The 23,828-nt window shown below is 48.2% G+C and overlaps 1 protein-coding gene across 1 annotated transcript in view; it reads right to left on the reverse strand.

The window, feature by feature from the left end:
- SARDH (sarcosine dehydrogenase) overlaps window positions 1–23,518 on the reverse strand; it is a 101,198-nt gene extending 77,680 nt beyond the window's left edge. The window contains exons 1-10 of the mRNA XM_084650274.1: window positions 23,380–23,518; window positions 20,438–20,765; window positions 19,254–19,432; window positions 16,489–16,668; window positions 15,195–15,318; window positions 14,744–14,844; window positions 9,503–9,607; window positions 7,819–7,948; window positions 915–1,001; window positions 562–652 (exon numbers count right to left, since the gene is read on the reverse strand). Of these exons, the coding sequence (XP_084506400.1) occupies window positions 562–652; window positions 915–1,001; window positions 7,819–7,948; window positions 9,503–9,607; window positions 14,744–14,844; window positions 15,195–15,318; window positions 16,489–16,668; window positions 19,254–19,432; window positions 20,438–20,759 (1,319 nt within the window). The 5' untranslated portion in view covers window positions 20,760–20,765; window positions 23,380–23,518. The remainder of the gene's footprint in view (window positions 1–561; window positions 653–914; window positions 1,002–7,818; window positions 7,949–9,502; window positions 9,608–14,743; window positions 14,845–15,194; window positions 15,319–16,488; window positions 16,669–19,253; window positions 19,433–20,437; window positions 20,766–23,379) is intronic.
- Between the last annotated feature and the right edge of the window lie 310 nt (window positions 23,519–23,828).

The following is a 23,828-nucleotide window of genomic DNA, read 5'->3' on the forward strand; positions in this document are numbered from 1 at the left end:
GTTTGGGGACTGCCCATACTATTTCAAACACCCCTACTATGAATGGGTATCTGGATCTGAGCTTTTTGACTTTGGATCCCTCTCTAATAATGACCACCACTCACCTAAGTACTTCAGTGCTACGGCTCAAGGATGGCATTGTGGTTAAAGCCCTCAAGTTGGATTCAGAAGATGAGGGCTCAATTCCCTGCTCTGCCCCACCGGCTGTGTGCGATGTTGGGCAAATCACTTAAGATCCCTTTAACCTCTGGTTCCCTTCTGAGATCGATAGAGAGCTCGGTGGTTCAGGCACCCCTTCTCTTGATGTGCACATTCAGTGCCTGCCACAACAGAGCCTTCCTTTTGGTTGAGTGCTATTGTAAGATAAATAATAACGTGAACAATGTGCAATGTTTCCGCCCCAGCTCAGTGGGGCTGGATATGCAGCCACCTCAGCACTCCCAGCTCCTGCCAAGAAGCAAAGCAGAACAAAATGCTCCTCCTACATGTGCAGTCTAGAACTGACCCGTGATATCTAGCCAGAACAGGGGGGAAACATTCGGGGTTAAGGTAGATACTAGCCTGATATCATAGCCGTACATATCCTTTTCGGGACGCCCATGAATTATCCAGTGGGCCAATTCCTTCCCACAGCCACCTCCGAGCATCATCCCTGAGCAAAAAGAAAAGGAGGAGAGGACTGTAAGCGGAGTCCGGAAATCAATTTTGGTTGTTTTGAGCCTGATGTGCATTCAAAACGCCCACTGCTTGACCCAGGAAGTGTTTGTGGCACGAATGCAAGATGGGGAGCCCCTTACATCTCCAGCCGGGATAACCCTCTCCTGAGCCCAGTCTTCCCCCTCCGTGAAGCTGATGGGGTTTTGGTCTGGCTAAAAGAAAGGAACTTTGACTTTTTTCCTTTGGTCTTGTCTTACCCGCACTATTGAAGCCACAGCCAAGGAAAAAGCCTCGGACTTCTGGCGCTTCCCCCATGAGGGGCTTATGGTCAGCAGTAAACGATTCTAGAATGCAGAAAAGATGACACAACCCATCAATACAGCCCTTACCAGCCACGAGTTCCCCACGCGTTTCAGAGATTGGTCACGCGGCTCCAGAGTGGGGCTTTCAAGTGTTCTCTGCGCCCGCTGGAGTCCGTGAGAACAGAGTTAGACCAACATGGCGTGAACTTGAAAATATCACCTCAAGGGTCCCTCTTTCTCTGACATCTCGGGATGTAGAAGAAATTGCTGCTGCCCCTTGAACAGGGGCATGAATGAGCAGGGATCAAAGCCGAATAGCGCTCCGTTACCATGGTAATGAGCACATGCCATAAGGGCCTGATCCAAAGTCCATTCAGGTCAGTGGAAAGATTCCCATTGTCTGTGATTGGCTTTGGATCGGGACCTGTGAACAGAGACGAGGCATGATAATGATTGGTGGAAACAGACAGAGACTGATCGGTACCAGGAGAGACAGGGTCTCTTCCAGAATGTTCCTACCCCACCCTTGGCGAACCCAGATACATTTTGATGCAATCAAAATAACTCTAGCTGGCGCGGCAACAAGAAGCTAATGTTACAGCCTATTTCAGTGTTTGTCTGGGGGGCAAAAGGGGGAAATATCAGGCCAGGAAACAATAGACCCTTTCTTTCAGTGAAAGGCCTGCCCCGAGCTAAAGCCAAACCTCCCCCGGAGCCATGCTAGAGTTTGGTGGGAGATTTCCTTACTCAAAGGCTATCTAGTGCATTTGGTCTTTGGGGAAGGTGCTAAGCCCCTGGCTTTGCCCAGAAAACCTTCCAGTTCACCTTTCCACCAGAACAGTCAGCAGAACCCTGACATGCTTCTCCAAAGAGCCGGCAGGGGTGGGTGCAGAGGCGATCGCAGAAGGCAGAGATGGAGAAGACCATTTTGATCATTGGCCTACGGTTTAGATTAGACCACAGGCTCAATCCATGCCACTGCCGATGGAGGACTCTTTCCTCCTGGATATTTTCCCAGTACCTTGTCCATCTAGTTCATATCCCAAGTGATGGAGGTTGCATTGCCTCAATGGGAGACCGCAATGGGCTAAGCCTCTGCAGAGTTTCCCTGATAGTTAGACTTCATCGTTCCCTTTCTTCACCGTATCCCATTGATTCTGGTTAATCCCCCCGTCTAGGGTGACCAGATGTCCCGATTTTACAGGGACAGTCCCAATTTTGGGGTCTTTTTCTTATATATGCTCCTATTACCCCCACCCCATCCCAATTTTTCACATTTGTCTGGTCACCCCACCCCGGCCCCCCCTTGGTGGTTTCCTGAACAATTCTTCTTTCACAGCATGTTCCTGGCACGGGGCTTTCGAAAGCAAGGCCATCGGCTGCACAGACAGGGGAAGACCCTGAACAGGAATCTTTAAACATAAAAGGGCCCTTTGTGAAGTGAGATGACTCCTCTAACTGAATTGGCAAATGTGCCAGGAATTATTAATTCCTCCTAAATTATTATTTTAAACAGTCGTCATTCTCTGAATCGCATCCAATGCAAGAGATCTGTGTTGCTCCATTAATCATCTTTCCGAGGGCTGGGCCAGGTTAATGTTATTGTTATTTTCTTTTTATCCTAATCTGTTGCTGCTGGTATGCTTCATGAATTTCAGATAAATACTTCTTTATTAACCTAATGGATTTCAGCTGAACAGATGCCCTGGGCTCTTGTGTTAATGATGTCTCATTCTGCCAATTCCCACTCCAGATAGGGCTGTCAGGGACAGTCATTGAAATCGACCCTGTTATGTGAACAGTTTCGCTTTCAATGAATTGACAATTTTGGCAAAAAGTGGTTCATCAAAAAATTCCTGGCCGGGTGCTGGGCTCCATACAACTCCAACGTAATGTGAGTTAAGTCCCGTGAATCTGCAGCATGAAAAGCTGAATTCTATCCTCACGGCTACTAGTAAGTCCCAGCTAGCCACAGTGATCGGCATGACAAGCATGAGGCCCTAGATGGCATGGATCTGTTCCTATGTGGAGGACAACCCTTGCAGTTGATAAAAAGTTAATGGGACACAGAAGCCTGGTTAAGTGGACTATGCTTGTGCTCTCTGTTCTAAGAACATTTGGACAGTGCTCTCCCACTGAAACCAGTTCCCGACCCGCCCTGTCAAACCCAAGCCACCTTTTGCAAACTGGTTTGTTATGGCCTTGAACTCTATTTTTGCCATTAATGGGGATTTGTCCCCCTCACCCTCAGGAAGCAAAATGGGCTGCAAAACTATAAAGGGGACAAGCGTTTCTTCTATAAAAGATTTACTGCGCAGTGCAAACAACATGCTTTTGCCATGTGTTTGTGCTTTCCAAACCCACCGTGACTTGGCTTTCACAGACAGAATGCATGCAAGTTTAAATCCAGAGTGCACGGGGCGCGGGGGAAGGATCAGTGAGCCTTTAGAAATTACATTTATTGCGTTACAAATATTGTATATAAAAAAAGTTGGCTTCCTGCAGGAGACCTGGCTTCTCAGTGGAGACTGAGAGCTGCACTTACAGCCTGATTTAATCAAAGCTGCGTTTCCCAGGGCCAAGGCATCTACCTTGTAAATGTCATGTTTTATCTGGTTAGGAGCAAGAGATGTGTCCTACTTTCCCTTCGAGCAACTGTGCAGCTCTGTCCCTGTGGGGCTGGAGGGTTTTTCCTTTTAAATACTTCAGTGAAATGAGACCAGGTCTTTATGGTGCAGGCTTCTCCAGTTAATGCAGAGCAGTCTTGAAATGGAACCTCATAAGCTATTCCTCAGACTCCCATATAGCACTGCACTGTATCTCATTTCAGACTCAATAACCTTTTATATAAGCCATGCAGGCGCCAGACCTAGAACTGCCAATGGTGCTGGATTTACAGATCTGGTAGATCTTTTCCATCCCTAATGTCTAAAGAATCCAGTCATGCTGCCAGTCATGGATATTTCCACAAAAAAGATCAGCAATAAAATAGCCATCAGTGTTGACATTTTTAAATGTTATCACTAGGTTTCAGAGTGAACATCAGGTAGCTATACTGCCCCTTTGAGCTATTGTTTCAGGGTGTCTGCACCCTAAGAAGGATAGTGCTTCATCTGGTTGCATACCCTTTCACCTAAAAAGGTTTGCAGCTGCCAGAGCTTTAAACTTTTTTTTCCCCAAAAAAAATAAAAGCTCAAATTCTGAAGAAACTGAGCAGACCCTCATCGTCATGTTCCCAAGGCAGAGCAATCTCCTGATGAGAGCAGATCTGCTATGAACTGGACCAAGAGCAAATTCATTTAAATCTTTATAAGGTTAGATTCAACCAAGGAAAGCAGAGGTGAAAGGTTGCCTAAGAGTCTGATATATGGAGAAGAATAGGGCACGGGGTATATAGGTCTCCGTTCAGGGCTTTGTAGGAAGATGGCTAGCTCTCTTGCTGACTAGAAGACAGACCACAGATGCATGCTGCAGGGATGACCAGGCAAGATGGGCTGGCCCAGCTGTGTTGAATTAAGTCATCCCCTTAGGACACTGTCAAAGTCTTCTGAAAAGTCACACTGCCTGAATCTTTGGGGAAAGAGGAGGATGCGATCAGGGAAAGTGCTCTCTGTGCAAGTCTCCAAACCTTGGTTGTGCAAAGCCTTTTCTAAAGCCTTCGTTTAAAACTCCCAACTTTGGGAAGTTGGTCCTGGTCTAGTCACCAGCCTAGATACATTATTTAGACTTCTAGGCACATGCATTTGGACCCTGGCTATTGGACCCATGCACAGCTCAACACCCATTTTCTGCAATGCAGACACCAGGGGTCTGATTTCCAGCCATCACAGTCCCTGCTGAGTATTTAGTATTGCCAGTCCATTCCCATGGATACAGCGATGCTCAGATAGCAGAAAGCTTCAATCCAAATCCCTCAATCTGTAGGGGCTGCTGTAGTCTAGTGCAAGGAGTTTGGGCCAAATGTTGGGAGAGCTCTGCACTACCGCATGACTCTGCCATGGACTTGCTGTGTGACCCTTGGCAAGACACCGCAACTCTGTGCCTCAGTTTGCCCACCTCTAAAAATGGAGATAACAACACTGCTTTGCGATCTAGAGATGAAAAGCACTTAGGGTCTGATTTCCAAAGGCATTTAGGTACCTAAAGAAGCAGATAGGTGCCTCGAGGGATTTTCAAAAGCACCTAGGTGCCCAACTCCATTGATTTCTTATCTGCATCTTTAGGTGCCTTTGAAAAATCTGGCCCTAAGCATGATGATCATTTTCTCTCGGCCCCAGAGCATTAGAAGACCCCTGCTGGCACACCCGTGTAAAAAACTATCCCTGTGCAGAGTTGAGACGTGAAACGAGCAGCGAGGAAAGAGGTGTGTGCCTGGCGGTATCTACACTACAAGCCGGGGGGGGGGGGTGATTCCCCTGCTCGTGGGCACACGCTCGTGGTAGCTCTCACTGAGATCGCGCGAGTGTAAATAGCAGTGTGGCCACAGCAGCGCGGGGAGCGGCGGTGGAGGTACGGCTGAGCCGTGCCACCTACAGACCCACTGGCTTCAGGAGGATTTGCAGCCAGCACAGCTCAGCTGTGCCCGTTACCGTGGCTACACGGCTCGTCACACTTGCGCCAGCTCAGAGGGCGTTAGCATGAGCACGGTGTACACGGCAGGGGAATCTCAACCCTAGCAATTCGTGTCAACGTACCCTAAATGTTGAGCAGTTTCCCCCCGCTCTTCGTGTCAACGTACCCTAAATGTTGAGCAGTTTCCCCCCTACATTCTTACTTTCCTTACTGAGGTTCTGGAGTCTCTTTTATCCCTTTACTCCTGTATGCCAGGTCCCAGGAAACTGGGATTTTTCCTTTATCCTCTCTGCTGATGACCCCCAATTGGGAATCTGTATTACCAGCTAGTGTTGTGTCAGGGTATCCCTTAATCGCAGTGCGGCAAAGCGTTCCCCGACGCCGATCGAATCCAGCTGGGAGGTTGGATCTGTCCGACACCAGTGGTACGCTACCTCAGGCTTTGCTCCGAAACACTTGGAATGTTCCATCTTGGGGACCATTCTTCTAATGGGGCTGGAACTGAAATGTCTCAACACCCCCGCCAATGGTTACCCTGCTGCCAGGTAAAGCATCCCAATTCACCTCTCCGTCTTACTCACACCCCTAGATTTGAAGGCATAAATAGGTCCCTCTTTTGCAGCTGCAATCTGGAAAGGTCATGCAAGGTGATGCGCAAAGGGAGCCAAAGCAGCTAGCCACCTCGCAGGATGTGTGTCCTAGATGACCTCTTTCCTAGTTTGTGCCCACAAATCAAAGACCTGGACTTCTATAGTAAGTTATCATAGCTGAGGGTGCAAAATAACTTCACACTTGCAAAAAACAGAGGCCAGTATCTGAAAATCCGGCCTTTAATGTTCAAATCCAGCCGCAGCAAAGTCAGTGGTAAACATGGGTGACATTACTGCACGGCCGCACCCACTTTCTCTGGGATTCGTTTGGCTGCAGACTTTTAGCACCAAAACCACTGAGCAGCGTTGCCCAGAGAATGAGGGAAAAAACCCCATTGAAGTGTAACAAAACTCGTGGGCTATTTTCCTCCCTACAGTAGGCTTCTGCCACCACCTTCAGGAATAGGATATCATTGCATCCAATCCTGTGACGTTCTCCCTTTGTATTCCAACAGGCTTATTTCCTTCGAAGAACAATCGGGTGCAAACAAGAGCCTCCAGGCAGAGGTCCCTTTGGTGTTCACGTGTATTTGCCAGTTCTGCTTCACAAGTCGTGCCTAGCACTTCCCCACTCCACTGCATTTGTATCTCCAGAGGCTCAATGGGCCTGGTGTGGCGTTTAGAAATGCTATACCTGTCACAGCCCGTCACAGAGCTTCTGAGAAATTCAACCAGCCTGAGATGCTGTGTGTACAGTGTAACAAAACCGCCTCAGCCAGGACAGAATCTTCAGTGGAAGCCTAGAGGGCGTGGGACAGCTGTCACGTCCTAGGGGCCCTCTGACAGAGATGCTGAGGGGATGGCCAGAACAAGACCAAATTGAAATTCTGGGGCTCCCCTGTCCCATTGCCCCATCCACCTTGAGACTTACATCCCCCAAATCATTACAAGCCAATCTGTGAGCTTTCCAGATCAGACATGTGCGAGAAGCACACTATCCATCATGCCAGGACAGAGCCAGCTCAGCTTTGCTCCAGCTTTTAGTGCCAAGGCAGGTCAACCAAGTCGATATTACCTCTAATTAGCACTCCCACAAGCTGTTTGAAGCTGAGCAGCTCCCAGGATGTGCCAAATTCTCGCCTGCCTTTGAGCATGTTGAAGGAAAGCTTTCCATTCCAGCCCTGGCAATCTAGAGCCCCACCGCTTGGTAAAAACATGCAGTACAGAGGGGAACTGGCTTTGGGGAAAAAAAAGATTTGATCAATGCACTGGATGATCATGGCAAGCAGTGATCTATAGAGCCATTTCCCACCCCTATCTCTGTGCGATCAGCACGTTTTCAGGCTTTCTGCTTATATACAGGGTCTGATCCAAAACCTACTGAAGTCAATGGGAGCCTTTCTGTTGATTTCCATGGGGGCTGGACCAGATCCTCTTTCCATCTCTTTTGTGAGTGTGCGCGTGTGTGTCTTTAAGGAAAAACCAAGGAAGACAGACATTTTATCCATTCCCAATTTGTCGCCTTGCGTGGGTGGGAAGGAGAAAGCAAGAGAGACTGATTCATACTAACCCTGCATATAAATATAATCATTGCTAGCTCCAAACTAGGAGAATACATAGAAAAAAATAATCAGCACAGATTCACCAAGGAACAAAGCTGCATTGATGGCATGTGGAATGCACTGTCAAAATATTACCTGGTCCACAGACAGTGGATTTAATTCCGGTTTTCTCCAGCACTGGGACTCTGTTTATTGCACCTTCAATATGCTGCATGAACACATCCCAGTCCAGATCAAAGAGGCCAAAGGCAAATTTCTCAGATACCTGAGGGGAAACAGGAGCCGAGGTACACAGAAGTTAAGTGAGAGAAGATGTTTATTTTATAACAAACACCCCATTCTGACAGCCGCTTCGCGGCTGCTTCCTGTAAGGTGCTGAGTATCTTCATTGCCCAATGAAATCAGTAGGAACGGAGGGGGCTCAGCGCTTCTGGAAAACAGCCCCAAGGGGTGAACTCCTGGCCCTGTTGAAGTCAACGGGAGTTTTGACATTGATTATGGCTCCCAAAATTGGAAGCTGTTTTGGAAACTTTGGTTTCATAGGAACTTACCTGCTAAGCTCTCCAGCCAAGGAGAGGAACTGTGATGCCTAGCTAGTACCTTAACCACCTAAGCTATGAATGAGACATAGGACCCATCAGTTACAATCACTTTGCATATGGGCTTATTAAAGATCATTGTCCACTTTGTCTTAGGGTAAAACACAAGAAAGAATATCTCACAAGAAAGAATATAATTTTTCCTTGAAAGACAAGCCCATTAACTACTGTATTAATTGACACATTAAACTCCCCATCCAGTTATTGTGAAAATGGAACACCCCATTCGCAGGATATAGGACAGAAGAGGGCTAAGAAGGTTGAAGAAAAAGTTCATCACAAGCCACAGTCATTTACTATCACCTTCAGCGTTAATCCCGGAAAGATTTTCATTCGTCCGTTTGGAAGCCTTTCTCCCATTGCAGAGAGGGAGCAAAATCTAATGAAGACTCATGTTACAGGACTACGTCATATCTGGGCAGTCAATTTCCAATCACTACTGCCAGTAAGGAACTCACTCGGCACCAGTTGATCGAGGACAAAGGGTGGTAGGACTCAGGAACTCTAGGTTCAATTTCTGTCTCTTCCTATGTGACCTCGGGCAAGTCACTGTATCTCTTTGAGCCTCAAATCCCACCCTGCAAAGCCGGCATAATAGTACTTTCTGTCACCCAACCTTTGCCAGGTCTACTTGGCACATGAGCTCTTTGAGCAGCCACTATCCCATACTATTGGTGAACGGGGCAACGGGGCCCCGTTCTTAGCTGGGGCCTCTGGCTGCTATTGTGAAACAAACAACAAATAATTCGGCGATCTCCTTCTCAGACATGCCACTTTGTGGAGAGAAGGCAGAGGGGACAGGAGGAGATGGTCGCATTTTTGTACTTTGAGAAGGATAGAAAAGGTCTTAGAGGCAATACCTGAGTAAGGGCCCAAGCTAATAAACTGAAGAGAAGACATGCCTCCTGTGGCTTGCCCAAGGTCAGAGACAAGGACTTATGGCAAAGCAGGGAATTGAACTGTGATCTCCCAAGTCCCAGGCTAGTGCCGTAACCACTAGACCATCCTTCCTCTCCCACCCAAATAGAAGAAGCTGTCAAATCCACTCTCCCTCCGAGTCCTGCTGAACCCAGCTCTGTCTTAATGCAAAGGGTCCTCATTTCATGCATGCTGGCACATAAGCAAGAGAGCTAAGGAGCTCATTTCAGCGCCGACTTTGTCAAAACGGCTTTCCTGGTAACATGCTTTATTTCCTATGAAAACCTCTCAGCACCGCTCACCTCCTCCCAGAATATTGGATTTGACTCATATCCGCCCACAGACAGGGCATCGCCTTGGAGACGGAGATACACCGAGGCATCGTGATCGCGAACGTTCGGCATATTCTAAACAGAGGTAGAAAGGAACATCATCAAAGCGGGGCAGGAGGGGTAAAGCGCACAGGCTCACAGACACCTGGGATGCTTCTGCCCTTGTTCCAATAGTGCACCCCAAGCTGAATGCCCATCTTCTTCCCAGCAGCTGCCTTGCTAGATGGCCACTGTGGAGTGTCATTATAAACATAAGGGTGCAGGTTACCAGGCTGTTTATTCTCCATCCAGGAGAATCCAAGCCTGCTGGAATCACTAGCAGCTCCTCTGCGTTTCCCCCAGCACGGAAATCCCCTAGCACCTCCTCACCAAGAGGCACAGTGCACCCAGCTCCTCCCTGTGTGTCCCACTGCGAGACTTGCCAGCGGTCAGGCCTCGGAGCTCAGGGCTAGAGGAGGAAGGAAGAAGCCAGTCCTGGTGGTTCGCTACCTGCCCCACTTCTGGCTCCCCACTCCCGGTAATCCCACATTATTCCTAGCCCTCCCACCTGCTCACCATTCTATTGCCCTGTGTGGGGTTTATCCGGCTTCCTCTGCCCCCTGCTGCTGGCATCAGCACCCCGATGCTCCAGGCCCAAGGAAAATCTGCTCAGAATGGGTGACCAGTGACCAATGAGAGGCCCAAGAAGGCCAGTTAAGAATCCTCTGTCCAGCCCAGCTCTGTCCCTGAGCAAAAGCAGGGACGCTTTCTAGCTCTAAGAAAGCTTGGATCCAAATGTGGCTGGGGCTGTATTGAGGCTCACAAGGGCTGGGCAGGAAACAGCGATTTGTTTTAAAGCATCTAAGCCTTTGTTTTTAACAGGACCCCACTGACTCTGCAAACAAGCAGTGAAAAGAAAAGAACTGGCTGTAGCAGGTCACAGACAATTAGTTTCAGCGCTGGGCCCTTTCTAAGCTGCTGCTTTGCACGGGCTGGAAAACGTGGTTCTCCTGTGCCTCAGAGAAGTCAGAGCCCTGCTTGACAGCACGGCTCCAACACCAGCAGAACAAGACTAGCGGCGGACATGATACGAGCAATGCACCGAGACATCCTCCCCGCACACGCTGCCCACGGGCACAGGGGCCTCAACAGCTGCAGAAGAACTGGAGGTGCTAATATGTTTACATGGGCCGAGTTTAATTCACTAAACAGATCTGCTGTGCGTCCCAGCCCCAGACCAAGAGCATGAGCTAGGGGGCGCTGAAATGCAAGCTGATTTCCGTATGGGTCTGAACAAGACTGAAGTATAACCATCTATGAATGCATCCGATGAAGTGAGCTGTAGCTCACGAAAGCTTATGCTCTAATAACTTTGTTAGTCTCTAAGGTGCCACATGTACTCCTTTTCTTTTTGCAGATACAGACTAACACGGCTGTTACTCTGAAATCTAAAAACCAAATTTACCCTACCTCCACAAAAGAGTGACTGTGGAAGCAGACAAGATTGCACTTGTGTAGTCATTTGAAGACAGTAATAATGCCTAGCTCTTATCCTCAGTAGATCTCAAAGCACATGCAATGGAAGTCATAGTATCATTATTCCCATTTTATAACTGGGGAAACTGAGGCACAACGATTTGCCCAAGGTCACCCATCAGGCCAGAGTGAGGAACAGAACACAGGTCTACTGAATCCCAGTCCAGTGCTGTATTCCCTAGGTCACGCTGAGTTAACTGATGTGCTTGTATAGGGCCTAGTGCAAGGGGGTTCCAATCCTCTTGGGGCCACCATTCAGATAATAAGGCCTGAAATCAATAGGATGGAGCAGAGCTGCTACAGACATTCTCAGGAGGAGAACTGGCAGACTGGCAGGCCCGTGTGTTTTGATCCACGTTAAAAGGAAAAATGATCTCTCTCTTACCCCACCTACACAACAAGATGAAACAGCACAGCAGCCAAGACACTAATACATAGCTAAAGAATAATATCGACTTTAACAACATAGCATGAAAATATTTAAGTTACACAAATGGAATTATTGTAGGGTCTTACTGTATTTTTCACTGATAAATTAATAATCAACATTTCAACAAGAGGCACTGTGGTTAGTGGATAGGCCTCTAGCCTAGCAGTCAGGAGACCTAGGTTCTATTATCCACTCTGCCACCGACTTGTTATACAACCTTGGGCAAGTCACTTGAGGTTTTTCCTCTTCTACTCATCTATTTAAGTTGCAAACTCTTCAGGGCAAGGATTGTCTCTTACTATAGCTCTGTGCAGTGCCTAGCACAGTGGGGGCCCAGTTTTGGGTCAGGCTGGTAGATGCTACTGCAGTATAAAAAATAATATCGTTAAATGGCACTTTTCAAAATCAACTGTCAAAGAGTCAAGGTGTAGGGGGAAAACAGATGGGTTGCACAGAAAATTTAATACAAAATTACTCTAAAAATCTATAGGCCACAAATTAATATCACCTCCTTTTGTATGGTTTCAAACACCCTTATAGAATTCCAAAGCATAGAAATGTCTCTGAAATTTTGCAAGATGGTTCAAAAATATTTAGAAAACTGTATCATTTCCTTGTCAGGGCTGCAGGACTTTCCATAAAGGCTGTTTACTAAGATGAAACACAGTTACCTGGGGATATCTGGACTCCTTTATCAAACACAAAACACCAGAGCCCAGAGGGTAATTCTGCTATGAAAAGTGGGGAAAAAAAGAAACAGCGTCCTGTGTTAAAATATTCGTAAATATTAAATAGAATGACAGTAATGTATTAAATTATTGAATATTAATTATTTGTATCTTCACAGTGCATAGGTGTCCCACTCATGGACCCTGACCCCAGTTTGCAAGAAGAGGCCGTCTGGCATAGCGCACAGGCCAGATTGGGACTCAGGACTGGGTGCTATTCCTGGCTCTACCAGTGGCCTGCTGGGTGACCCTGGGCAAGTCACGTCAACGGTCTGTGCCACAGTTTCCCCTTCATCATGAGAGCGATGTCCTCTGTAAAGTGCTTTAAGATCTCCTGGTGCAGAACCTTTGATAAAAGCACGGCATTCTTAACATTAAAAATATGTGAATAATGCAGCAGCATTTAGGCCCCAATTCAGCAAAGCATTTAAAAACATGCTTGGCTTTAAGCACATGTTTAAATCAACCCCTGTTCAGCCTAGCACTTAGGCATGTGCTTAAATCCCACAGAAGCCAGAGGGAGAATGACTCTCCCCTTTCACACTTTGGGTCAAATTCTGTCCTAAACTACCCTTCTTGCAGCTCCCATGAAATTGGTGGGATGTAGCATGGGGAAGGACTGGCCCGTTTCTTCTAGGCATGTACTGGCCCGTTTCTTCTAGGCATGTACGTGGTATGGAGGGGTCCCTCCTGCATGTCCTTACGTTTGAAGCCAGTCAACATTCAGGGATTCCATAAACTCTTCCTTTGAAATGCTCCCTTTGCTGCATAGTGCTCGTGCTGCCCAAGAGCATCATCTAGCTGCAGGCCGAGGAATGAAACTTTTCCAAGGTGACATTTGTTTCTGAAATGCTACAGGAAGATGTGCTGAGATGGGGCAGTGGGATCTCTGACAACAATTCCAGCGGCAAAGAACAGTAGGGTTCCTTTCCCGCAGCCCTGACCCGGGGGAGGGGAGGCAGGGTGTAGAAATAGGCAATGTGCTCTTTCATGCAAGGAGACGGCTCAGAGGGGCAGTGGCTTCATTAAGCTGAGCCAGGAGCAGTGAGAGAAGTACTCAGATGGCACCACAGAGGCAGAGGTGTTGAGCAGCACAAGTGGGGATGTCGGGCAAAACCACAACGGACCAGAACACAAAAAAGCTAGTGTGGATAGACTTACGCTTGTCCTGCCCGACCAGTTCAGTTACCAACAGCCCACTGCCGTGGGGATGGGCATGGTGCAAGAACGGAGAGAATGCAACAGAATTTTCGGGTCCGGGCAGGATCCCAAGAGCAGAGCTGATCAAACTGTGTAAGTTAGCTGACAGATGTAGCCTTTTTGCCTCCAATCACAGATTACCCACAAACAGGTCGAGCCTTTTATTAGCTTGTTCGTTACACACAACGGCGTCACAGCGCTGCTTTGCTCTAGAGAAAGTTTAGGGTGACCAGATCTCCAGATTTTATCGGGACAGTTCCAATATGCGGGGCTTTGACTTATATAGGCACCTATTACCCCCCTTCCCCTGTCCCGATTTTTCACACTTGCTCTCTGGTCACCCTATGCGGGTTAGTACATTTTGCCAAAACCAGGAAAATAGTTTTCATGGATGTTTTTGCGTGTTTCCCCTAGTTTGTCACCAGTGCTATTCAGTGCAAGATCATTTTAACCAATGGGATTATTTGTAAACCTGGTGCTATTTGGCACTAGACAGCCATGTGTTGTGTATCTGCTGCTCAGATTTGCTATTTCCATTGTACGGCCGGTCACCTAAAGTCACCTAATATTGTTCCCGTTTCAGATTGGTTGGTCTAAGCTTTATCAACCAGAGGAGTCCCCCTTTCTGCCTGCAGATTATCTGTGAACATTCAGATTTGTTCAACGAAACTACTGTTTGAACGACAACAGTGGGTGAAATAGCCCTTGGATGTACACACTGAGTATGTGTGTCCTGCAATCTGAGGTGTGACTGCAGCCCAGGGAGACATACCTGCACTCGCATGGCAAAATATAGCATGCCGGGGATCTCGGGTACATACTCCCATTGCTATCCTGCACTGAAGCCCCTGCAGTCACATCTACTCTGCTCCATTTAGGAGCACGAGCATGGGTGCGTCTACCCGAGCAGCAGTCACACCTCAGATTGCAACACAGACATATCCAGTGATTCACAGCACTTCTGCTTTCAGGGACTATTCCTGTGAGTAGGACCTCACTCCACCTGAATGTCCATGGCTAGCCAGATAAAAGGGGCCAGGGATGCAAGCTAAGCCCAAGAGTAGGCTTCATTGGCAAGATTATTCACAGATGTTTTGTCACTGTATTCACCAAGGAGAGCGTCTCCTAGAGAAGATGGGACACACAAAGCCACTGCTAGGAAAGGAAAGCAGGTTGGATGTTATGGAGAAAAAAGTGTCCCAGATCATAGAAGCGTTTGTGAAAACCAGGAGACCCTCCCACAATTTCTGAATCAAGTCCCCTCCTGAAAGCGCCCCCAGCACATGCCCCTGTCTGATGACAAACCCTCCAGTTAGAGAAGAAGAGCAATAAACTGACCTGAATGCCCTCTATCCGCTCCGTCACCACGTATGCATGATGCATAGCCACCAGGGGCACGTTTACACCAGCCATCTGGCCCAGGGCTCGGGCCCACACTCCTGTCGTAAAAACAAACCACCGCTTGGTGAGTGACCACAGCCAATGCCTCTGGCCACTTCTGGAACCTATGAGGAGCTGTGCCAGAGACCTGAAGCTCAGAGTCCAGAATGCTGCCTCCTGATGTGTGGAAACAGGGAGTTAACAAGGCCCTTTGGCTCAATGTTACACACAATCAAAAGCTGCATTCATCTGGCATCTTTCCCCTCCCTGAGCACAGACATGGTGAACCAAAGAATGCCTCACTCAAAGATTGGACAAAATCTCCTAATTGTTGGGACAGGAAGGACTAGTATCCCCATCAGATTATGCCGAGTGGCAGGGCTGTAGCTATGTTACCTTGATTTCCTACCTGCACAGTTCACCACACAGGGAGTCTGGATGATCCCATAGTTTGTTTCCACCGCAGCTACCCTTTGCACACCCAAGTCATCGGCTCTGACCTGAATACTGGTCACTGGGCAATTCTCTATTACCTGGAGACAGCGAAAGAGAAGCACAGTGACATCCCCTTAGGGTTTGAATGTTAAGGGTTGGACTCATAATACTAAATGAGTAACCCAGCTCTCCTGAGAAGAGCACACACTGTGAGTTCATTGGCAATTTTGAAAAAAACTCAAAACAAAAATTGTTTCAGGTCCGGCTGAAAACGAAAATTTTCAGCGAATCGAAAAAGCTGAAAACATTTACAGTTCAGATAGAATGAAAGAATTTGTTTCCGTTTTGACCATTTTTGAATTTTAAAAAATTAAATTAAAGGAAATTTTGAAGCAAAAAGTCATTTCAAGTTAAAAAAATCAAAATGTTGTGGTTCAAAAATGTTGAAACAAAAAAATTTGTTTTTTTTTGGGGGGGGGGGGGGAGGATTTGAAATGAACAATGAATTGAAACCGATACAAATTTGCAAAATGTTTTAGCTGAAAAATTTTGCTGAGCTCTACTCTGAAGATGCAGGCCAGTGGCTTCGGCCCAAGGCTCTCCTTCCCAGCAGGGGAAATGTTAATCCAAACATAGTGCTGTCATTTTTTTTTTAAACTTTCATAAAAACCATTCCTATTACTGCAAGGGAATTAAATTCCCCTCTTTAATTTTGGGCTTAAACTGCCTCTCAGTGGCCTTTTAAGGTAATTTTAAATCTCAGAGAACTATAATTATCAATTTGTTTTGTGGTTAGCACGGAGGAGCCCCAGTCACGGACCAGGTGCTAGGTGCTGTACAAACACAGATCCAAATGTTGGTCCATGCCCCAACGAGCTTGCTGTATTTTACCCCTCACCAACAACTTGTTTTTCACGATGTAGCTGTTTTGGTCACATATCCTTTTCCCATTTTCCCCCCTCCTCTTTACTTCCCCAGCTCCTATGGCTCTATGCCAAAACCACCATCTCTGATGAGGCATGGCTGGGACTCCCTTCAAAGTCAGCCAGCGCCACACCCAATCTGCCAAAGGGGGGCGCTGTTAAACAGAACAAGGCAATTCTGAAACAGATCTGGCTTTGAGAATGGTGGAGGCTGGGAACAGCAGGAAGCCAAGGATCAAGGGGAGAGGAGGGAAAATGTACAGAGAGAGAACGTCTGGCTGAATTTGAGAGTTGTGAAAAGCTACAATGCTCAGACACCCACCCAAATGTGCAATAGTCAATTACCAAAGCGCCTCTGGCAGTAGCTGCCCTGGTGAGGGTTGTACAGGTGCCAGCAGGATCCATTGTGCCATCCTTAGGAACGTAAAGGGTGCCATAAAGATCATCCACGTTCATCAGTGGGTACAGGTCCTTGGTTTCTGCAGGGGACAGGACGTACGATTCTATGCCATAGACCTTACCCAGCTACAAACGAGACACGAGAACAGGTGTATTAATGCAGACAAGACAGCGTGGTTTGGCATCTCTGCAAAACAATCAACAATGTGAAGAAACCACAGGGGCACACCTGCGTCCCAAATAACTACATGCAAACATGCCAGGCCTAACTACATACGCACTGATAATCTAACCAGGTTCTGGTGGATTCCCAAAACACAGTACATGGTGATCAGCTTTAGTGGGCTCAAACTATTTAAAGGGACATTACCCTAGTCCTATACAAGTAGGCGGTGCAATTGGAAATATGATGCTGTACTTAATGGCAATGGGCAGTGGACAGGTTTCATTTTGCAAAGCCCAGATCAGGGATGCATTAGATCCGAGAACCTTTTTACCTGAGTCCCCAAAGCTGGGTATGGTGGAGAGAGGTTTAAAACCAACTATTCAACTTTCGATCCCTCTACCCCTCATGAGCATTAAGTGTCTATTAGGCCATTGAATCAAAGAGTATTAAGATGGACACAGCTGTTTTCATAGTGTATATTTCACTAGAAGTGCAGCAGTTCAGAAGTTAGAGAAGAAACTAGTGTCATGTAACCGGTCTTTATTGTGACTCTTTGAAATCAAATGCTAATGTGTGTACTTCCCAGCAGAAAAAGGCAAGAGGACTGGCCAGGTCTGTGCATCTCTTTGCTGCTTTGGGAGGAGAATACAGCTAGGGTGACCAGACACCAAATGTGAAAAATCGGGACAGGGGGTGGGGGGTAATAGGAGCCTATATAAGAAAAAGACCCAAAAATCGGGACTATCCCTATAAAATCGGGACATCTGGTCACCTTAGATACAGCATTATGATCAGCAGTGAAACCAGACTTCACGGCTAATCCTGCATGGAGAATCCCTTTCACTTTGTGAGTGAGACCAGTGTTCAGATTCAACTGAATCTCAAGGACCCCTCTACTAAGTGAGAGGCCATTATCATAAAGGCTGCAGTAGCCACCATGCATGGTTTACTGGCCAGGGCAATCCCTCAGCTAGAATCTCAGCACATGCCTGTATCACTTGGGACAATAAGGTCTGTGTGGGCTCTGCCACCAGGGATCACAAGGTGATCTATGGCCAACCTCCTCTCTCTGGGTCTCTTTTTGGGTACGTCTCCACTGCCGCTGGGCACTTCCCAACTGGGGTAGCTGGACCTGCACTCACTTTGCTCGAGCCAGCGTGTGAAAAAGAGCATTGTAGCTGAGGTAGCATGGGTGATGGCAGCTTGGGCCAGCAGCCCCAGTACAGACCTGCTGTCTGGTGAGTTTATATTCAGGCAGCTAGTCCAGCTACGCTGCTATTTTTAGCCCCCTCACTCAAGCAGAGCTAGCGCGTGTCTGTGTATCTGGGTTGGGAAGCATGTTTCCAGCGGCAGTGGAGACCTACCCTTTGATCCCCATTCCCACCTCCCTCCTTCCTGGCAGCTACTGACACTGCATTATCTTTCTTCTACAGGGGCAGGATCTACTGCATCCAAAGCCTGTTGAAATCAGGGGAGACACTCCTGGGCTTTGGATCAGGGTTTCAGAACCTGCCAGCAAGGCTGCTCCATGAATGATAAGTGAGGCCACATTTAACTTTCCAAGCGGGGTGGAAAAATGAGCTGTCTAAATAAACAGCAATCACCCCAATCAGGACTGATGGATAACATTTCCCTCTGTGTCATAGGGGAGAACTGGGCTCTCCGTGCAGCAGAAGATAAATGGTTGGCTGATGACAGGACAGTCCTGTTTTGATGCTGCAAGTCAAAGCAGCCGAGTTGAAGATTCGCAAAAAGAAAAGGAGTAGTTGTGGCACCTTAGAGACTAACCAATTTATTTGAGCATGAGCTTTCGTGAGCTACAGCTCACTTCATCCGATGCAAGAATTGAAGATTGACGCAGCGGGTTCCCTGTGACATGATAGAAGACAGGATTCATCCCCTCCCTCACACTAGCCCGTTTTCTAAGGGGCATGGATTTTCTCCATAAGTATTGCACAGACATTTAAGCAGGTTGCTCTTTTTACTTTAGGGACTAAGGCCTTAGTCCTAATCTTCAAAGCAATTAATGGATCAGACCCAGTTGCATTTGAGGCTGCATTTCAGTCTATTAACTGCTCTTCTGGGACATAGAACACAAAGCCCTGGCTAGCCTAGACCAATGCATGTTACAGCCAGGGATAAGGCATTCTCAGTAGAGTGGATAGGGCTATTGAACAAACATCCAGAGGAGATTAGAAGACTCCACAGTCTGTCCATCCATAGAACAACGCTTCCCCTTTTCCCCCATAACCAGAACAACTTTCACATCAACCACCTACAGCCACAATGTCCTGAAAAATAACTGTCCAAAGCAGAGCTTTCGATAACCCACTAAGAGCCAGAGATGCCAAGAAGTCCACTAGGGATTTCGCTACTGCCAATCTCTTTGCATGGAAGGTGTTCAGATACCATGGTGATGGGCAGCAGTACAAAATCCTTTGGCAACCAGACCCTCTAGTCTAGCTAATGGGTAGCACCAGCCCTGATTCAGTGATCTGTGAATAAGTAGGAGGAGAAGGAAGGAGATGAGGAGATTCCCGCTTACAGACATGAGTCTTTTGTACTCGTCCAGCCGCTGCTTGTTGGAGGCGATGAAGAGCCCGCCATTCTGAATCCATCCCGTGTGCAGACCTGTCTCCTCCTCCAGATCTTTGCTGACCACGTTGCGAGTATGAGCCAGCAGCTCCACTTCCACATCACTCGGACGCAGCTGCCACAGCAGACCTGGGAAAACCACAGAAGTTCCAGTAGACTCTGGCTTCCCCTCCCCATTCCAACCCTACCTTACAAGCCAAGCAAACAAACAGGTCAACTGTGAGAATAGCACAACAGGTGTTTTAGCAATAGCAGCATTCCTGGCCTAGACGTAACCCACGCTGTGGTTTGCTGGCTCCCTCTAGTAGCTAGACCACATAAAGGTCTCCAGCTACCACCGCTTATGGATCTCTTAGCTCACACAGTAGAGGCTCACGCTTTCAGGTCCAGAGGTCGAGGGCTCAATTCTTATTGCTGACGACCCACTCAGTAGCCAGGTGTAACAAGTGAGGGTCCATTCGGGCAGTAAGCACACAAGCTAGGCTTCATCAGCACCGTGACATGAGCTCGGTGTCCCACTTCAAGGCAGGGGGTTCAGCAGCACTCCCAGCTTCCCTTGTTCCAGCACCTATGCAGAGTGGGGCAGCTGCCAGAGGGCCCAGGGACTATCGGAAGGAGGTTCCTCAGTAGTCTGGCATGGGCCTGCCCAAGGAAGGACCCAGAGGCCCGCCATGGGGAGTGGGGGTAAGACTGCTGGGCAATAGCAAAAGGGGTGTTTCTTTCCCCTCTACCCTACGAGGTGGGGAGGAGAAGGTCAGACTTCTGGAGGCCCATGTTGTCAGGCCTTGGCGATACTCCTATATAGGGTCAAGCAGTAGAGAGCTGAGGCCTGAGAGACTTGGCTCTTAAAGGGCCAAGGTACCATAATAACCCCTTAGCTGAGAGCTGAAGGAACAATTCCTTTCCCAGGTCCCCAAGGAGGGCTCATCCCCATCTATGCAGCAAGATTGAGAGAGTAACAAACATCCTAACCCGGAAAGGGGCTGAGCTCTCCCCATGTGGAACTGAGCAGCCGCAGGGAGCTGATGGCTGCTCAGCACCTGGCAGGATCAGGCTCCAAAAGCCTCCCTCTGCAGCTCTAATTTGGAGCCTTTGCTCTGCTATAGAGGCTTCCACACACACAGCTCTGCTCACCGGCCGTGTGCCAGGTGGTCCCCGACGTCAGACGGTCTCTTTCCAGTAGGACCGCGTTGCTCACCCCCATCCTAGCCAGGTGGTAGATGGTTTGACATCCCAAGCTGCCGCCACCCACCACCACGACGTCGGCTGATTTTGGGAGCGGCCTGGTCGGCCCTTTGCCTTGAGGGCTCTCTTCCTTCAGAGTCTTGTGGTAAGGGACGCTCTTCTCTGCCGTTTGGCCTGCCCCGCTGCTGAAACACCTGAGGTGGCTGTTTCTCCCAGAGGCTGACATCTGACAGGAGGCAGCTCTTCGGACCACGGAGCTCAGGTAGGCCATGGTGACCTGGAATTCCAAAGACAAACCTTCAATGGACCGAGCAAAGATCTCACCACGCGCTAGCATACAAAAGTCCACACTGGAGTTATTATCATCATCATGGGTTAGGACCCATGGTGCTAGGCACTATACAAACACAGAACAAACAAACAAAAAAAATGATCCCTGCCATACGGCCACAGCCTGGAATTTCAAGTCATAAATGGCTTTGGAGAAAGATAGGGTGCTGTGGAAGGGATGGGAAAGAGAATCACATGGCGTCTCCCTGACCTCAGCTCCTCAAAACTCTGACATCCACCTGCCACCCACCTTGTCTCTCTTAAACCAGGTGAACTATTACTGACCGTAAGCAAAAACTACAGAAGGTGGCTGTAAACTGAAATGCATTTGCAACAAAGGAAAGCTTCCCATTAAATACAGACCTGCTAAAAACCAGCTGCTGCCCTGTGATGGAGTGGACTAGGTCCAAATGCCCCCTGCTGGTTCTGCCACACCAATCCCAGGGAAGGAGCAGTGGAGAGGTCCTCCAAGCAGGCTAGAGTGGCTGCAGAGGAAGCAGCCAATCAGGGCCCAGGAGGGCTATATAAAATGAGCTGCAGAGCAGCAGTCAATTGCTGCTTAGAGCAGGAGAAGAAATGACTGCAGGCCTGGCTGCCTGGAAGAGCAGCAGGGCCACGGACGGTTTGCTAGCAGGGACAAGGGGAGCACTGCCCAGGGAGCTCCTGGCTGGTTGCTAGGACTGAGTAGGGACTGAGCCTGGGGAGGGCTGCAGGAAGATCGTATCTCCAGGGAGGAAGCCCTGGGGATACAGCCCCATACCTGGGTTGGACTACTTAAAAAGCAAAGCCCAGGGAGATCTAGAGAGAGCCACCATCAGAGGGGTACTGAGCTAGGCTCCGGTGGACCGTATACCATGGAAGGGGTTTGTGCTGGTTAACATGCAGACAGTGTGACTTGGCCCGAGCGCTGTTTCACTGACAAACCTACCTGAGAACCACCAAAAGGGGTCACCAGAACTAAAGAATGCAGACACGCCCAACCAGAATGGGGCACTCATGAGAGGCGAGTGCCAACCCTATTACATGCCCAAAACAAACACTAAAGCAATAGCCTGAAGAATCAACTTTTTGTCTGACAGAGGTTTGCTAGTGGCACAGGACTAAAGGACTGAGAATTTCTAAAGCCAATGATTTAGTTTGCACACACAAGAGTAACCCCCATTAGCTTTTATGAGCTTGAAGACATTGCTACTCAAAGATAGTTGGTGCCTGTTGTATGCCAAGTAGATTAAAAGGGTTTTCAAATACAGTATTGCTAAATCTCATGATTTTAATGAGAGTCTTGTGATTCTTGGTGCTTTTCTTCAAGCCCCAGCTCCTGGAGTCAAGTGATTTCACGAGAATCTCAGCTTTCATTAAAAACAATTTTTATAGCTCTTGACATGGTGGAGAAAAGCTTGAAAACGTGATCTGAGTGCTCCCTGAAGGCTCAGAACCCAAAAGGCCAATGAATAGGACCCGAATTTTATTATATTTTGAAAATCTTGTGATTTTTAAGCCAGACTCATAATTTGGGGGGCCTGACTCCCCGTTTTTCACCACCTGAGCTTGGCAAGACTGCAAACGCATGCTTCAGAGTACTCAGAAGTGCTGTGCACACAGCCTAGTGGAAAGCGCACTTCACATTTCAATTGTACGCTCTTGCGGGCGGGGGGACAATCTTTCGGGCACTTAGAACATTGAGGCCCTCCTGACCTGAGCCCAGGGCTTCAAGGAACGAGGGTAATATAAACAAATAAGAATAAAGTTGTTGCAATCAGGGCCTCAGGGACACAATGAAGGGGGAAGGATTTGCCCCTATAGACAAAACATGGCAATCCCTGCCCGTGGTCATAAAGGATAAGTGACATGTGGTGGAGACAGACCCAGGATTCACTGCTGGGTGAAACGTCGAGTCCTCTCTCCTGCCCCCAGTGCAAGCATCTGCCCAGTCTGTCTGCTCAGGCTGGGTGCTGGCGTGAAGCTCTGGCCTTATACGCAGGTTTGGGTGTGTTATTTTACACAGCTGAAGCATGCAGCTCCTCCCCCTTTGTTTTAAGTCTTGCTCTGGGTAAATGTGTCTTCCCGGCTCTTGCAGAGTCAGCAGAGCTAAGGAATCTTGCCAGGGTATCTAGGGTCACTGTTCCTGCAGCAGAGACCGGAGACTTCAGCCAGCAGATCCCCGCTCCTTTTCTCATTAAGCGGAAAAGTTTCTCTATGTTGAACAAGCCAGACCCCAACCCTAATGGTTTTCAGGCTGATTCTTCCTATTACTCTGCCACAGGGGCAGGGGAAGGGTTGATATTCATGTCTCTGAGCGCCAAGAAAGTCTTCCCTCTGCAACCACGTTTCCTGAGATTTACCACAGTCTGGTCTCACCATGAACTTTACAGCCTGAAAGCTTTCCTGTCATTTAAGACACAATCTCATCTCTGAGCCAGTAAGGGACCTGTTGGCTGCTCAGACACAGCCCTCTCTGTTCAGATTTCCCCTCTGCATAGGCAAGCCTGGCTTTCCCTGCCAGCGACGGGAGCTGACCGCACACAACACACTACTGTCCAAAGGAGTTCAGTTCACTTTACCTGGGCAGACGGCCGTGAGGTTCTTGTTTCCTCTGACGCTCTCCTGCTGTCTCTCACACGGGCACCACTGCCCCCGAAACAGTAACTAGCACTTGAGAGAACCGCAGCCAGAGATCAGTCTTTGCCGCTGCTGGCCAGTTACAACTATTCCCAGAGTCTGGGAAGTGAGTACAGTGCAACGTGTGCACTGGCTTGCCTGATCGGAGAGATCTACGCAGCCGGCCTAGTCACCCAGACTAGATGGACAGTGCACTGTCATTCATGAGCAGAGACTGAAGGCTGCAAGGATCAGATATGTTAGAGATGGAAAAGCCCTATTAGTTTACCCAATCTCTCTTCCTTCTGACCAAGGCAGGGTACAAAACAAAGAGCCCAGATGGGAATTGAATGCACAGGCTCCAGCCTCAGAGCCTGATCGCTTTCCCCTGGGCTTGGCCAGAGCTATTTCA

Source organism: Lepidochelys olivacea (genome assembly GCF_965140295.1).
Source record: "Lepidochelys olivacea isolate rLepOli2 genome assembly, chromosome: 16".
Classification (NCBI taxonomy): Eukaryota; Metazoa; Chordata; order Testudines; family Cheloniidae; genus Lepidochelys; species Lepidochelys olivacea.